The sequence below is a fragment of the Chiroxiphia lanceolata genome, chromosome 5 (assembly GCF_009829145.1).
Source record: "Chiroxiphia lanceolata isolate bChiLan1 chromosome 5, bChiLan1.pri, whole genome shotgun sequence".
NCBI lineage: Eukaryota > Metazoa > Chordata > Aves > Passeriformes > Pipridae > Chiroxiphia > Chiroxiphia lanceolata.
This window is the reverse complement of record NC_045641.1, coordinates 55,468,173-55,484,118: the sequence shown is the minus strand read 5'-3', so window position 1 is coordinate 55,484,118 and position 15,946 is coordinate 55,468,173. Positions and strand designations below refer to the sequence as shown.

Sequence of the window (15,946 nt, the reverse complement as noted above, 5' to 3'; positions counted from 1 at the left end):
GGTTGACAAGATGTCAATACACAAAACTCATAACTTCTCAACATCTTCTGAATGCATAAAATGGTCACGTGCTCAGTAGCTGCTCATATTATTAAAATCTCTGTAGACATATATAAGGACTGTTTCTACGAACACTAATTAATCCAGAAATTTGTTCTCCTATTGCAGTTATCATAATAAATACTAAATTTGCAAAGACTAACTTCATTAGCTTCTTTTCACTCTTGCAAGAACTATAACACGGGAAAACAATTTATTTCAAAAGTAAAATCCAGCAACTGTTACTTCATTCCTCTCAGAAAAGCAAATGTGTTTCACTTCAATATGAAAGTGCTACTTTGTCAATAAGTAGAAGAGCCGCTGTCTGCTAAAGTGCGAAGAATGTCACGCTGACTTACAACCTTAAAAGAAAATTGAAAACCTCATCATTTTATCAAGGCAGTTAAGGGCTAAGCAGGAGTGTTTCTTCTGGAAATTGTTATCACAGCTCTTTTGTCTAACAAGCACAAAAACCATACTCAAAGCAGAGCCAAAACCATGTCACGTATTTGCAAACAGGCCTACGGGCGTGATTCTATTAATCATCATCTGGAAAAAGGACTTTTTTCTAATAATAGAAGTAACCATGCTATTTAGAAAACCACATTAAAAGTACTTTACAACAATGCATCTTAAAAAATACTTCAAAGCAAATCCATATCTCATAACCCTCAGTACAGGTAAAAACAACCCAGAAGTTAAGGAAAGCTGGAGGGGTGTTGATGACACAGATAAGTCTGAGATCATTCACTGCTCCCAGTAACACAGTAGGCTGGTTTTCTACCTCAGAAATTATACTGTATGTTTTGATAAACACTTTTCCAGGGAATACTTGGAGGAGTAATTGATAAACCAGAGGGTTGTACTGCCACTCAGAAAGAACTGGATAGGCTTGAGAGTTGGATCAAGAGAAATCTCATTAAATTCAACAAAAGGAAATGCAAAGTCCTCCATCTGGGTAGGAATAACCCCATGCACCAGTACAGGCTGGAAAGCAGGCCTGCAGAGAAGGGCGTGGGGGTACTGAAGAACAAGAAGCTGATCATGACACAGCAATCCACCTTCATGGCAAAGGTCAACAGCATCCTGGGCTGCATTAGGAAAAGCATCACCAGCATGCCAAAAGAGGTAATGCTTGCCCTGTACTCTGCACTGGTGAGGCCACAACTGCAGAATCATGCCCATTTCTGAGCTGCCCAATACAAGAAATAGACTGACTGGAGTGAGTGCAACGCAGGCTCACAGCGACTGATGCCTCATATATGAGGAGAGGTAGAGACCTGTGACTGTTCAGCCTGCAGAAGGCTCATCAGGAGGACCTTATGAATGTGTATAGATACTTGAGATGAGGGATGAAGGCAAGGGAGCCAGACTCTTCCCACTAGTACCCACCGACAGGACAAAAGGCAATAAAAAAATCTGAAACACAGAATATTCCATCTGAACACAAAAAACCCTTTTTCGTTTTTTTATGATGAAGGCAGTCAAATGCTGGAACAGGCTGCCCAGAGGGATTGTGGAATCTCATCTACGGGGATATTCAAAACCCTACTGGACACAGTATTAGACAACCTGCTCTGCTGGACCCTGCTCAAGCAGACTATTGGACTAGATCTCAAAAATTCTCCAACATAAACATTTCTGTGATTTTAGAAAGAAGTAAATAAATCCACATCTTCCTCCCAACTGTGTTTCAGCAAACATACTCAGCTTTAATGACCAGTGCCATAAATATTCACAGGACTATAAACAGTTGCATGATGGGGCACACAAATAATTGTGTAAGAACAGACAAACCAAATCATTAAGACTAAAGATTTCTAGAACTCCCATTCTATGGAGAGAGATTAATCAGTAACAGAATACCCTCTGCAATGGGACTAAAATCAATTAATATCTACATAAGGAGAGAATTAGGCCAACATAATCCCCAAATTAATTTTTCTTGTAAATCTATCAAGAGAAGGAAGGCAAGAAGATTTTCACTTTTGCACACTCCTGAACACAATCCATAGTTCAAGACAGTCAGTTTGGCCAATTAGTCTTTTTTGAAGTTCATCATTAGCATCATAAAAATGAAACAAAAAGGAAGCAAAAGAATCTCAGTTACAATGGTGACCACAACTCTAAATTTTTGGATAATCATATTAGCTTTCAGAAAATACAAGATGAGTTTTTGCCCTGACTCTAGCATTAACTTCAAAAAATCATGTTTTATGCAAGTGAAATACTTAGATTAGAAATCTACCTTAAATAGCTACCTATTTATGTTGTTTTTTCATCCATATTTCTTCTATCTTCCATTTTACTTTGTAGCATTTCTTTTAGTACTTGAAAATGTTTGGGGGAAAATAGATGGAAAATATTAACTTTTCCTATATGGGTGTTTATTAAGATAAGTCTTTAAGACAACATTACATAGGCAAAGTATTACATTTTATGATTGATTTGACTCATAAATCAGTTATTTCCTATCCCTAATAAAAAAATTGTTCTTTCACAGTCAAAAAATGAAAATATAACTGGATATAACTGTGTTGTGAAAACTAATGATTACTGAGATCTTCTAAAAAATTTACAAGTAAGACTTCCAAGAAAGAGTACACGCCTATAATAGTACTGAATATGTAGGTTTACACATGCAGGCAAGGAACTAAAAAGTAGTGAAACTATCACCCAATAATGTGTCAGAAGTAAATGTCAAAAATCAAAGCCCTCCTCCTTATTCACGCCAAAATAAAGACTGAATAGTTCTTGTAAAGCATAGGTGCCTTCTGAGACTAACACATTTTTTCTAATTCAGGATGCAGAAAAACTATTTTGCTGCTCAGCCAAACTGCTCTACTGCCATACAGGTACATTAATGTTTTCCCTTGTAATTTACAGAGACACACTTTGGATGCTCAACTGTCTGAGACAATTGTTATATTCTAATCAAAGCACTATTCTGTTGTGGGAAAACTCAAAGTACAACTACCCTAAAAGAGATTAAAATGCATAGCTATTAAAAAATGCATTTTATTTCTTGAGGAGGAATGGTTTCTGGGTATATTCTTTCCCTATTCTCCAAAACAATTTAAAGCAAAATCTCTCCAAAAAACCTGAAAGCCTGTCATTCAATTTACCCTTACATAAGCTTAATTTTCATCTCCTAGACAACTGATACTCATTAAGTTTTGTGTTAAATTTTCTCATATATTTTTCTCATATTCTTTGATCTACATTTCTTTCAACCAGATAGCAAATAATTTTAAAATACGTACAGCCAAAGAGCAAGAAATACTAAAATTGGTTTGTGTTACTCTGAGAGTATTGCTCTGAATCACCTGCAAAGGCAAGTTTCTTGATATAAAGTATTTCCAATTTTCAAGTGTTTTCAGAATTAATTTGCAGAACCTCCATTCTTCAAGACGCATAAAAATAGGGTGAAGTCTCCTGATATGTTGGTTATTACACAGTAACTCATGAAATGCAAATACTTAGAAGATATCTCACAATGTTTTGTCTAAGCACACAATGAAAATTGAGAGGAAAGTGGCTCTATCCAGTAACTGCACTTAGTTCGTTTCTGTTGCATATTCAGAAGCATATAATTTTTTAAGGTATTATCTTTTTTCTGTGCCAAAGGAACTCAGTTTCTTGCAAATTGCAATTCCTGAGCCAAATTCAACACACTGTGATGCTGTAGGAGGATTTGCAATTTTTAACCACCTCATCCATTAGAAAACATAATGATCAATTGGAGTATCTAGGCTGAAGCCCAGCCACTCTTGGGCTTAGCTATTTTATTCAGAACTTCAGTACGTCAAACAGACATCTAAGTATCAAGTAGTTTGTAAGTGCCACAGTGGTTAAAACAATAAAGTGATTTATTTATTTTTAATAAGCAGAGATACAATTTAACCCAGACAACCATAGAATAAAATAATAATTATTCATCTCAATAAATGCTTTTAAAAGTAGGAAAATGGAAAAGCGGTTGTGAAATACTTCAGGCCACCAGCAGTAAAATGGACCATAAATGCCTGCCTGCTTAACAAGTATGTTAATATTTTGGGAAAATATTTGTATTTATTGTTAATAGGGGTAGGAACCTCTGAGGTTGCTCAAATTCCAGACCAATATTTCTTAAACTGAAAGATTTAATGGCTCCACACTGTAACACATGATGAAAGTAACTTGTCTCACATCTAAGAATACACAAACCATCGAGACAGGACCTGGCCAAAGGCTGCTTACTGGTGCACAAGGCAAGCCTAACAACTGACAACTCTGTAGTATCTACTATTCAGGTTTTTGAGATATGGAAACTGGCACTGAAATAAGTAGTGACACCTTGAAATCCTGGACAAATTTACACTGTCATCAAATTTTGGCTGGACACAATCTCAGTAGAATACAACGTTTCTTTCGGGTTTCCCTGTTGTTTTTTGGGGTTTTTTTTAGGTTCTCTATGTCATAGGAGTAACAAACATTAAGAAAAAAAGGAAAAAACCAGGCATCTTACAAACTCTCAGCTCCTGTCACTGCTCAGGCTTACAATGACAATTCTAAGGCCAGAAAAGCACCGTTAAAGAAAACTTTCTGCAACAGTAATATTTAAAAAGCCATCTGTTAAGTGACTTAACACACCTTTTATGCCAGTAAATGAGTGTCAATAGACGTGCTTTTTTAACTGAAAGACTTCCTAAATCCCAGTTTACTACACTGTACTGACCAGCAATATCAAAAGGTGTCAGTAAAATTATGAAACCCGGGAGAGGCCAATCTAACAACAACCAAAAAAATCACCTACCTACAATTTCCTTTTCCAGGAGATGTACCATAAACCAGGCCCATTCTGCATCCTCTACACAGAACATATTTTCTCTATATTTTCCAATAGAAATGCCTCTATCCTTAGAATTCTGAGTCAAGCATGTCTCCTGGAAAGATTCTTTGTCTCCCTGTCTGCCCCAGCTTTCCCTCTCATCCATCTGCCTAATTCTTCAAAGATCTTTTGACCTATCAGCTCAACATCCAGGGCTATACAGCTTTTGGCTAGCTCTTTTCCTATAAAGACAGTTCAAAATAATGTATGTGTGTTGCCTTAATTCTGTCGATAAATTTATAAAAGAAAAGATATGAAAGAAAACAAGAAATAAAGCAGTGTATTTACTCTTTCCTCTAGAGGCATGTTAATAGTAAGCTGTCATTCTTAGTAATTAAAATTATTTGCTTAAGTCCAGTCATTAGCTAAAAATGACAAAAAGGTAAAATGTAAATAGACAGGCAATCCAATAGGATGCCTAATTCCACTGACAAGAGCAGTCCATAATTGCTGCAGGGTAAAAGACCATCATTACTGCAACATTTGGAAAGTACAGGAGGCCTTGAGAAAGGCATGTGTCCATGAGACCTGTATCCATTGTAGGTAACAAGTCTAGAATAAGGGGATCTATAGAGAAAATCCAGAATTATTTTGGTACTATACTGGAGTAGAAAAAGAAGCCCATGTGGAAAGAGTTGTTGGCTTTTGTTATCAAGGTATGTCATCAGGGAAAGCAAGACCACTGGTAAGAGTACTGGCTTGGGTAGACCTGCCTAAAAGGAAAAAACAATCCTCTCAGGAGATAAATGCAGGGCGTTACTGAAACAGGACTACTGTAAGAAAAGTAACAGATGTAAAGCAGAAAAATGTCTGCCTTGCCTTTCAGGTACCTGGAAATCAAAATGGAAAGATACAAAAGTTAGATGCAAGCACTTGCAATTTTGATTTAATACAAAGGCAAGGCATAGGCAAGGAAATATAAAGGCTTAAGTGTAAGAATTAATTTACAGTTAGCAAGGAACAAGAGTGGCAACACAGAAATGTTTCATATTAAAAGCAAGAAGAAAGAAAATAAAGGACCTTAATGAGAAAGAAGAGCAAGCAACATGCTCTACTGAAGACTGAAATACTTGGTCCACTGCCTTCATAAAAATGATAATACCTGATCACAAACTGATATGTACTAGGGCCTGGGGGTAAGTTAAATTTAGTCCTTAGAGAGGTATATGAACAATTCATGAATTATTAGTGATCATTTTTGCAAATTCATTATCTCAGAGGTTAGAGAATACCTGAGGGCTGTAATGGAAAAAACAGAAAATATATCTTTAAAGAGGATCAAAAAGGATGATACAGAGACCCTGTATATCAGTGAAATTTATGTTCCTACATGAGAACTAGAACAAATTATTAAAAAGACAATTTAGAAGCATCTAGAAGATATGAAAGCTGTAAAACATGAGCGAACATGAATTTGCCAAGAACAGGCTTCTGTCAAAACAATATGATTTCTCCCACTAACCGAACAGCTTGCCTCATGGTTCCAGCAATAGATATATTAACTGTCAGCCACAGTAAAGCTTATCAAAATGTTTAGGTGCTATCCAACATTACATTTCCATTAATAATGTCTGGAAAATTAATTATATCAGGCCAATGTGGTTCAAAACTAAAATTCAGTGACCCTATTAACATCTTGTTATCAAGGTGGAAAACAAGTGGCCATAATTAATTTAATTCATAGCTTAGAAAAACAGAATAGAACATGCACTAAAGGAATTTGCAAGGGCCAGCTTAAGTCAAAACAGCAGCATCTTGGTAAGAGACAAAATGGTTTTAAAATGAACACTACATAAAAGTGCAAACTAATGCAAGAAATCAAATGAAGAAATACAAAAAGGAGAAAGAACAGCTAGGCAGCAATAGAGTGGGAACAGATCTGGTGTTTATAATTATTGTAAACTAAATAGGTATCAACCCTGTCCTACTGTAGTAGGAAAGAAAAGCATTTTCAAACTGCATAAGATATCAACTGTTCTCATCAAATTTGCCTTGTTCTTATTTTTAGAAGATAGAACACTTAATTCAAGGACCAAATTTTCACGAATGCATTCTTACACACCTGCAAAGTACCTGCCAGGCATTGGAAACAACACACATTTTTCTTGAGAAATTTATTTACTTGCCTGTAGCATCCTTGTTAGTTCTTATATCTATATACATTACATATCAATAGCAAACTACGCTTTTGAAAATTTGTCCTTGGATATTCAGAAGAAAATCCCTTGAGATAAAATTTTATATACATATTCCACAGCCATAACTGCTTCAATATAATATTTGATAATTTAATATTTGAATATGTTACTTTAATATTTCCACTTTCAGTTTCTTAAGCCCTATTTTAGATTTCTACTTCTCACATTCTCTATCATGTTTTAATGGTTGTAGTAAAAATAGGAAGCACTTCTCAGGTGTTCAAATACACAGCTGTTGACATCAAAATCAAAACTTGAAATTAATATACCAGATATTAATTAGCACAAGAGAAATTTACTGTAATAGATGTTTCTCAAACCAAGGTATATCAATTGATGTATAGCAGCAAATAATGTTGTCAGAGTCTTACCATTAATTACTGGGGTATAAACAACAATTCCAACTAAGTTAGGATCAGATACAGTTGTGTCCAGAATAAGGCCACCAATACTGAAAAACAAAGTACAATATTTAGAATAAGGCAAGCAGGACCATTAATTAGTATTTAAAACCTTTTCAGAGCAATCTGTCTTAGAACGTCTTCAAGACACAATTTTCATCTCAATTCACCTTTCCCCTGCATCATTACCTCATACTGAGCTACAGGCTACCATCGCTGTAGTTAGTTATTTATTAAAATTGACTTCTCACATAACAAAGATCACAGAGTATCAGCCACTCTACTTTTCAGATTCGTAACTGTCATTGGATTAAATAATCTGTCAGATCAGTGACCAGTCTTGACTGGAAGCTGCAGGAGATGAGTAACTCACCATTTCCCTCATTTGATAGGGCACACTTGTCAATCACAGACACAGCAACACATCACTAGTCCCTGGCTACTGCTGGCTCCCCCAGTCATTCCCACCTGTGGCTTAAACTTGTAACTTCCTCATTTTGGGAAGACTAAAGTTTATTCACACTCTAAATTCTAGCGGCTCCTTAAGTGTTTCTTCTAAGTACAACCACGTGTTAAGCAAGATATACAGAGATACAGGATAACTATTAAGATGCTTCCATGAAGCAAGACAAATAGACTTACCTGCTTATAATCATGGCAGTTATAACAGGCTCCCATCCTGAATGGAGGACAGTTCTGGTAGCTGGGTGTTTGGCAGCTATGACAATCCCCATCGGAGTCAGAACCAAAAAAAAGGCACCAACCAAAGGAGATACATAGGAATATGTCTCTAAAATAATAAAGGAAAAAAAGCAAACCTGTTTTACTTTCAAGACATTCCTATACATTTTTCCTAAATCAGAACTCTAAAATAAACTATAATCCATATCATACAATTGAGGAATTTTAATAGTCTTCATCACTACTGCACCTAAAGTGTCAACTACTGCACTGAACAATGTGTTTAACATCTGCCATCTGTGATCGTTGTCTCCCACCTTCTCAAAGACAGAACTATCTCTACAAAGAAGAAATTTTGAAGAGAATTTGTGTATGATGCTTTATGATAGAAGTGTAATAAGTCTGTGGAATATAAAACATTGCCTTGTAACTCATATTAAAAAAAAAAAAAAGAAACTGAATATACTGAAAATGCATTTTGTTTATACACAAATTCATAGCATATGGACACCCCCTTCTTTCCAATGCACGGATAATAGGTTTTATACACAAGTCCTTTAAATTGAGTTGGACATAAAATGGATTATAAAATCTACTCCATTGCTGTAATACTGTTGTAAGTATCTTCTTGAAAAGAACAAAAACCACCAGTGGCTCTCAATAGTGAGGGATCTCTTAAGGACAGGGCACAGACAAAGTTTAAAATATTTTTTAAAAAGACCTTCTGCTATGATAACACGCTAGCACCTGGGATTCTCTGTTATAACACACAAGAGGGAACAATAAATAAATAAATTGGCCACCAATCCTCCCCATGCTGCTGAACAAGGGTAAAAGACTATCATTATAATAAGGTATCTGTTTACAAGTTTTAAACTAGTCAACTGAAATTCACCCTACCCAGGTTTTTTAAGGCAAAAATGATGAAAAAAATTAAGGCAAGGCAGTTGGTCCCTACCAGGACTTCAAATTCTACTGTCTGTCTATCTAGCTGAATTAAAAACAGAACTATAAAAGCAATCAATTATTTAGAATTATCTTACAGAATCTGTCACAAGTGAGCTATGGGAGACTCCACTTGCAGAACACCTTACTATAGCAGTCTAAAAAGATTAACCTTGAGATGCATCTTTTAAGGAAGGGTAGCTGTCTTTCTCTTCATATTTAATTCACAGAAGTAGCAAATATATTTTACAATACCTGGAGAATGGGAAGAGGAAATAAATGATCTCTCTTTTAGGGCTTCCTTTACTCCATTTTTGACAGATTTATAGCAGGTAGCTTACATGGTAAAAGGAATCTCACTCAACCTGTCTCTGCTATAGAATTTGTACTATCCCACAGCAGAAGATAAACACCTAAAAGCACTCAGCTCTTCAGTGAAATTCTGACTGTGATGTTAAACTAAAAAAGGAAGGAGGGAAGAGGAAAAATCAAGGTTCTGATCTTCGTTTAGTTTAAGCCCTCATTCCTTTAGTAAACAGTGATATAAATTAATGTTCTAGTTCAGAGAACTCAAATGTTTAATGTTTTAATCCTTGTACAGGGTACATACTGTGACATATTGTTCAGTGCAGTGCCACTGAAAATAACGCAGCCTCTGGTAGAAATTAGGGGTAAGCTGGAAATATACTACTTCAAACCAACTGATAGGAACCTGAAAATAATAATGTGAATCACACAATTTGTCTTCTCAACCCGGATCCAACATGCACGAGAAACAAATGCATATATTTAAACTACATTCTGGGAAAAAAAAAGGAAAGCTTTAAAAGAAGTCTTCAGGTCATTACTGACAAGTGACAGTCAACAGGGACCTCCAAATATACTGGGTGTTCCTATTCCAGTTCCTACTCCTCATCTTCTGTTGGAGGAAAGGTGCCAGGACACAGCGACAGTCCTGGGGAGCCCTCTAGTGCTTTCCCCCAGCTATTTAACAACGATTCACAGACACGGCTCCATTTAGGGAGCTGCTAAGAACCACTAACCTTCTACTATTTAGTCCCTGTGTTTGATCGCTTTGTCATTATTTTTAAAGCACTCTGATGAACCTTTTAGAAATTACATATATGATAGTGACCAAACGAGATGTTTCGTTCAGGCCTAGCACAGGTAAAAATACTACAGTCCTTTCCCCTGCCTCTCCTGGGTATGCCATAAAGCATTGCATCAAAACTAAGTCTGTACACCTCTGTGCATAAAACTTGTACACAAATCATTTCCCTCCTTCCAGTCTTGTCTGAAAACACCTGCAGAGAGCAGCCATAAACTTAAACATTTGTTTCAGACCATTCAGACCATTAGTTAGGCTAACAAATCATAGGGGACAATAGTTAATTCTGAATACAGGTCAGAAGTGAATCCCACCAGCTTCATTACTCGCCTATAAACTGTGGGTTTCCTTATAACATTCCATTTGGGCTTCTTATTCAAGCGTTGAGAAAGCAGGGAAACTACAGAAAGAACATACAAATATCTGCACTGTAGGAGACCAAAGTTCTCATCTAGTCTAGTATCCTTTGTCTGACTATGATCAACAGTTCAGGTTATGGAGAGAAGAAAAGAAAGATGACAGGTTTTGAGTGCTGCTTCTTTCAGTGTGCCCTGCCAGCTCCTGTTGCTGTTTGCATCAGGGATTTCATCACTCAAGTTTCTGTCTGCATCCGTCCTCTCTGATTAATTTATCTAAAGAGTTTTCTAAAATCACTTTGGTCCTCTTAACACAGCACAGCAGTAAGTTTCACATCCCACTCCTGTATTATGTAAAAAAAATTTCTTTCTTTAACCTGTTGCTTAATCATTTTCTGAATGCCTCTTCCCTGCCACTCACAACTTTATAAACTCTTTATAAACCTCTCCTGGGCAGAAGTTACTCCATACTTTTAGTCCTTGTAACTATTTCATAGTTCAAATACACACATCTTGGAAACAACATATTTCCAAGGGCTTTGTGGCATATTCTTACTTTAGAAAGACTCTCTGTTTCCTAAAAGAAAGAAATACAAAGAAATTGGAAAAAAAAATACAAAGACCAGAAGAGGTTCTTCTAGCAGTAACTAGATAATTTCGTACATCACCAAAAGAGAAGTATCTCCAGAAGACCTTATAGAAAGAAAATTAGGAAGAACTGTTAGAAACACAATTGAATGCACTAATCCTTCCCCCTACATGTGTAAGATCTGCTCTTCAACTCCAGTGGCACAGTAGAATTCGAGTGTTCATGACAGTTCAAACTGGTCCCAATTCTTTTTTTATCCCTCTGAGACACATTAGGCCATCTGTAAGCAGAGGTGTAAATCTCTGGAAATATGTGAAAGGAAGAAAAATGTCCAGGTTTCTTTCCTCATTTTCTTCTTGGCCTTAAGTGTTTTTTGTTTAGGTTTTAGAGATTAAAAAGAAAAGCATGTTATAGGAGAAATTCAGATATTATTAGTAATTACCTACTTCTTGAAAAAAAAAAATATAACTATGTAGTTACATATAATGTAACTACTGTTAAAGTACCAGTACATGTAACAAAGTTTTAAAGTCTTACTTACACAGGACAGCTCAAATTTTTATGTGAAAAGGCTTGAACAATAAGCACAGCTGTAAAGAATATACTGATGATATCAGCATCTCTAGTAAACCACAGACAAAACAATATTTGACCTGTAGTATACTACACTGTAATTGTCTACTGTTATGTCTTTTAAAGCACAATAAACTTTAGTTTCTATGGAATGAGTTAGTTGCAGCAATGATTTAATTTTGAATAAGGTTCTGAACACTCTTCTCCTCCTGTGAGAAAACGCTTTTTATTTTTTTGTTTCTTCATGGGGGAGATTAGGAAACAGGAAGAAGAAAGAATTGTGAGTTACTCATTCTCATTTTCCAAGCTCACATCTCCTCTGTGACAATCCAGCATTTTATTACATAAGTTACCATCTGAGCTTGCTTCCAATAATAACTATATATTCATTTTAGCAGACATTGTGATTATGAACCTTCATTAGTGGTCTGCTCCTTTCCTTTAAAAAAGTAGGATTTCAACACTACAGGTCTTAGAGAAAAAAGTTTCAAGGGGGGTATATAAACATGCAAATAACTAGCAGAACAGAAGAACTGCAGACTCAAGTAAAAGTAATTAATAATTAGTTTGGAACTATTTATGTGTAATTCACCTGTTCACAGCCATTAGTGGGAAAGTAAGAGAACAGTAAAAAGCTGTCATGAAGAAGCCAGACAGAATTTGTGCATAAAGTTGGATTAGATCATTGCCCTCTGTAGTCAGCAGTCAACAAAGGCCTCCCCTCTGGAGCTAAGCTATTCAGGGTGGTTATATATCTTTTCATCTTTCATAGCAGAACTGCTCCTCTGAAGAAAGCTACAGCTAAATAAGCATATTTATGTTTAAAAGATATTCACCAAATTTATAAGACAAAACAAAATAAACAAAACAGAAAACAGCTGGGACATTACTTGGAGAAACTGGAAGTGGTTACTTCATTTACTGAAAAGCAGAAGGAAACAAAATCAAGCACAAGTACTGGGAACAGTAATGAGACGTGGAGGGAAACTGAGGGAAACAGGAAAGAGCTGAGGAAACTGGTATTGGAAGCTGGTATTGGAAATGAAGGTATTGTGATGGGAGCTGGAAAGCACTTGGACGGAATCAAGAGGAAACTCACATTTGTCTTTGCACAAATTTAAAAGTCATATTAATCCCAAATCTATCTAAATTTAGGTTTAACTTCTTTGAATATGCACTTGTATGTATTTTTATTTTGATTTCCAGGCATAGCTAGCTGCAGGTCAAAATATATTTGAATGGTGTCTAAAACCACACCTTAAAACAAAAATGCTCAAAGCAGAACTCTTCTCCCAGCAGCCCCTCCAGATAGCCACTTTAACTCCTTCCCCTCAGTGCAAGAGGAGAATGATTCAAAAGGATGCAGGGAAGTAAATATTTGATTTAGGGGTGGACATTCAAGAAAACATTCCTGGATGAAGATAACTCCCCTCCCCCCCAAGAAAGCACAGTAAATTCAGCAACTACAGTTTGCAATTCACATGTAGATTGAATGTGATACCATCAAAGACTTTCAAATACTCATAGCTTGTGCCAAAGTTCAGGTTAGTGACTTCTATGATCTTATAAAAAAAAAAATAAAAAAAATATGGCATAATGTTGCACTCTAAGATTTACCATTTCATGACACAAATGTTAACAAAAGAGTCAGTCAAACTAAAAGGTCTGTTGAACCTTCCCCTCCCTGCCTTTTCCCCACCCTCTTAACCCAAAAGAGGTTTCTGGGGAGTCATACACACATACTTACCAAGGCAAGTGTAAAGACCCTGACTTATCCATGCTAGTATAGCAAGAGTGATAAGATCTCCAAAACTTGCTGCTATAGGAGTGGCAACATTGTCAGGATTAATACCAGTCTTCTTAGATCCAACAATAACTCCAACCATTATTATCCCTAAATTCAGCAAAGAAGACAGTACAGTAACTATATACACTCTTTTAATTCCACAGAAAATTCCAAGACCATGATAAAAAAATAAATTAAAGGTGTTGGTTTCTATTTTGTCCTATAAACAGCAAACCTAACTTTTAAGAGAATCCAAGTGGCTACTAAAAATAGAACTCACACTGTTATTAAAAGTCTTTGGCACAACCTGAGTAACTTCCCTCTCATCATATACTATACATAAGAGCTTCAACTGTGTATACTATCCTTTATGTTATATTATGTATTGTAGGCTACATCAGGAGTTCACTTTCAAGAAACTGCCTAAAGAATTATGCACCATGAAATTCTCAAAAGAAAGAACTGAAATGATCTTGTAGGATCACAATATTTCAAAAGCACCTATTTCACGTGTAGGAAAATGAAGCTTAGAAAGCAATTTCCTGTGCTGGCCCACCACCAGAAAACAACAAAAGTTTCTCTTCGTGCCCAAATCATACATGAGTGGTAAAGTTCTCTTGCTGCCCTTAATTCTGCACATGATCAAACCCAATGGCTTTGTAGTCACTAAGAAAACGTGTGCTCTTAATTCCACACAAAACTTTAACAGTTTTTTAATTCTCTCATAAGTAAGCATATCAGATTAGTAAAACAAGGAAGTTACCCATTTTACTTGACCTACTATTCTTAAGACTACTGACTATTTTCAGTAAGAACATGTCACAAGTAAAGGCACTTTCCTCCTCCCCTTTACGTCCATTAAGAACAGTCTTTTACGGTCAAAGGTTTCCTGACAACAAGGAAGAGAAGATTAAATTCATCATGCCATATTGCTCCAAACAGACACTGGCACTGTTTGTATAGTGGGACTTGAACTTGGCCCAAACCCTTCAAATAATGAGCCAATTTGTTTACTTCAGATACAAAGCAGAGCACAGACTAACACATAAGCAGCATGGGCAACCTGGAACTTTGAATTCAGCTAAGCTAACATCCAGGCTCCCTTAAGTTTAATCATAAATAAGTTTTACCTGCTTAGAACTAAGAATATATTTTGCACATTAATAAATACAGAAAGCACTGGGAAAAGTTCTTCATCAGCTGAAATCTAAAACCCATACTTTTTGGTTTAGATATGCTCAGGAGGTCATGAAAATCAAAAGTTTTTGAAAGATTATGACAGAAGAGAAATGCAATATGCTCACCTATATGGAAATTGCAAAAGGGCATCCTAACCTCTGCTGGTTTTCAGATGTATTATCCCTGACTGGATTTAAATTTTTAAGGAATAGCAACATAATACACATTCAGCATCCACAGAAAACTAAATAACTGCAAAAAGTAACACATATACTCCACTTACCTTGTAAAAGAGAAGCTATGAAGGCAGTTGCTACACTGCTAGAACACAAAAGGACTGAGTGATCAAAGCGGTATTTGCCCTCTGGAATCCAGCCCAATATAACTGCTGCCACTGCTGCCAGAAAACCAACTACTGTTGCCTGAACCTGGAAAAGACGGTGAACAATTCTTAAAATAATTGATAGACTCAGGAAGACTACAGAATAATGTTCTGTTATTCTTTTCTTCTATCCACATTTACATGCAAGGTATAAAAGGAGCATGCTCGCCCATTTTGTAGAGATGATGACAACCTTGGGTAATGAAGAATAAAAATCTTAGGCCAGCAGAAAAAGCTTTACCAGCATTTTAGAGACTCCAGAATAGCAAAAGTAAAATCAGGGAGAGGAGCTCAGGATTTAGGAGAGGTCAATGCCTAAAGAGGCTTCTAAATCCCTTAAAACAGTGAAGTCACAGAATATATATTTCACCTATTTTTTGAGCATGTTATATTATAACATATGAACAAGAAATAGTTCTCAATCTTAAAAAACAGTTGTTTTGAAGAACAACCACTCCTTTCCTCAAATGACCCAGCTATTTAAAATACTATTGAGTATCCAAAAGCTCTATCACATACTTTCTTTAAACACTGAATACAATGCAAACAGAGTACCAGAAACATTTGAAAGGTCAAAATAAAAAGGTTTTGCCAAATATGAAATTTTTCTCTAATCATCCTCAGATCCTCTCTTAAAAAAAATTAAAAAGGAAATACCCTTGGTACAGTCACAAATAATACTTTGCCTCTTCTTCTAATAAATAGAAAATCATATTGTTTTAGAGAAGAGAAATACTGTACAAAAAAAAAAAATCAAGCAAATATTGCACAGTAAGTATAAGCCAGCGTGGCAGAGCTAGTTTCCCATTAACACTATCCATCTCCATACTTACTGATGT

General features: G+C 35.9%; 1 protein-coding gene across 1 annotated transcript in view; it reads right to left on the bottom strand.

Moving 5' to 3' along the window:
• Positions 1-15,946, bottom strand: part of SLC41A2 (solute carrier family 41 member 2) — a 48,096-nt gene that overhangs the window by 15,729 nt on the left and 16,421 nt on the right. The window contains exons 5-8 of the mRNA XM_032689193.1: positions 15,009-15,153; positions 13,508-13,654; positions 8,151-8,298; positions 7,479-7,558 (exon numbers count right to left, since the gene is read on the bottom strand). Of these exons, the coding sequence (XP_032545084.1) occupies positions 7,479-7,558; positions 8,151-8,298; positions 13,508-13,654; positions 15,009-15,153 (520 nt within the window). The remainder of the gene's footprint in view (positions 1-7,478; positions 7,559-8,150; positions 8,299-13,507; positions 13,655-15,008; positions 15,154-15,946) is intronic.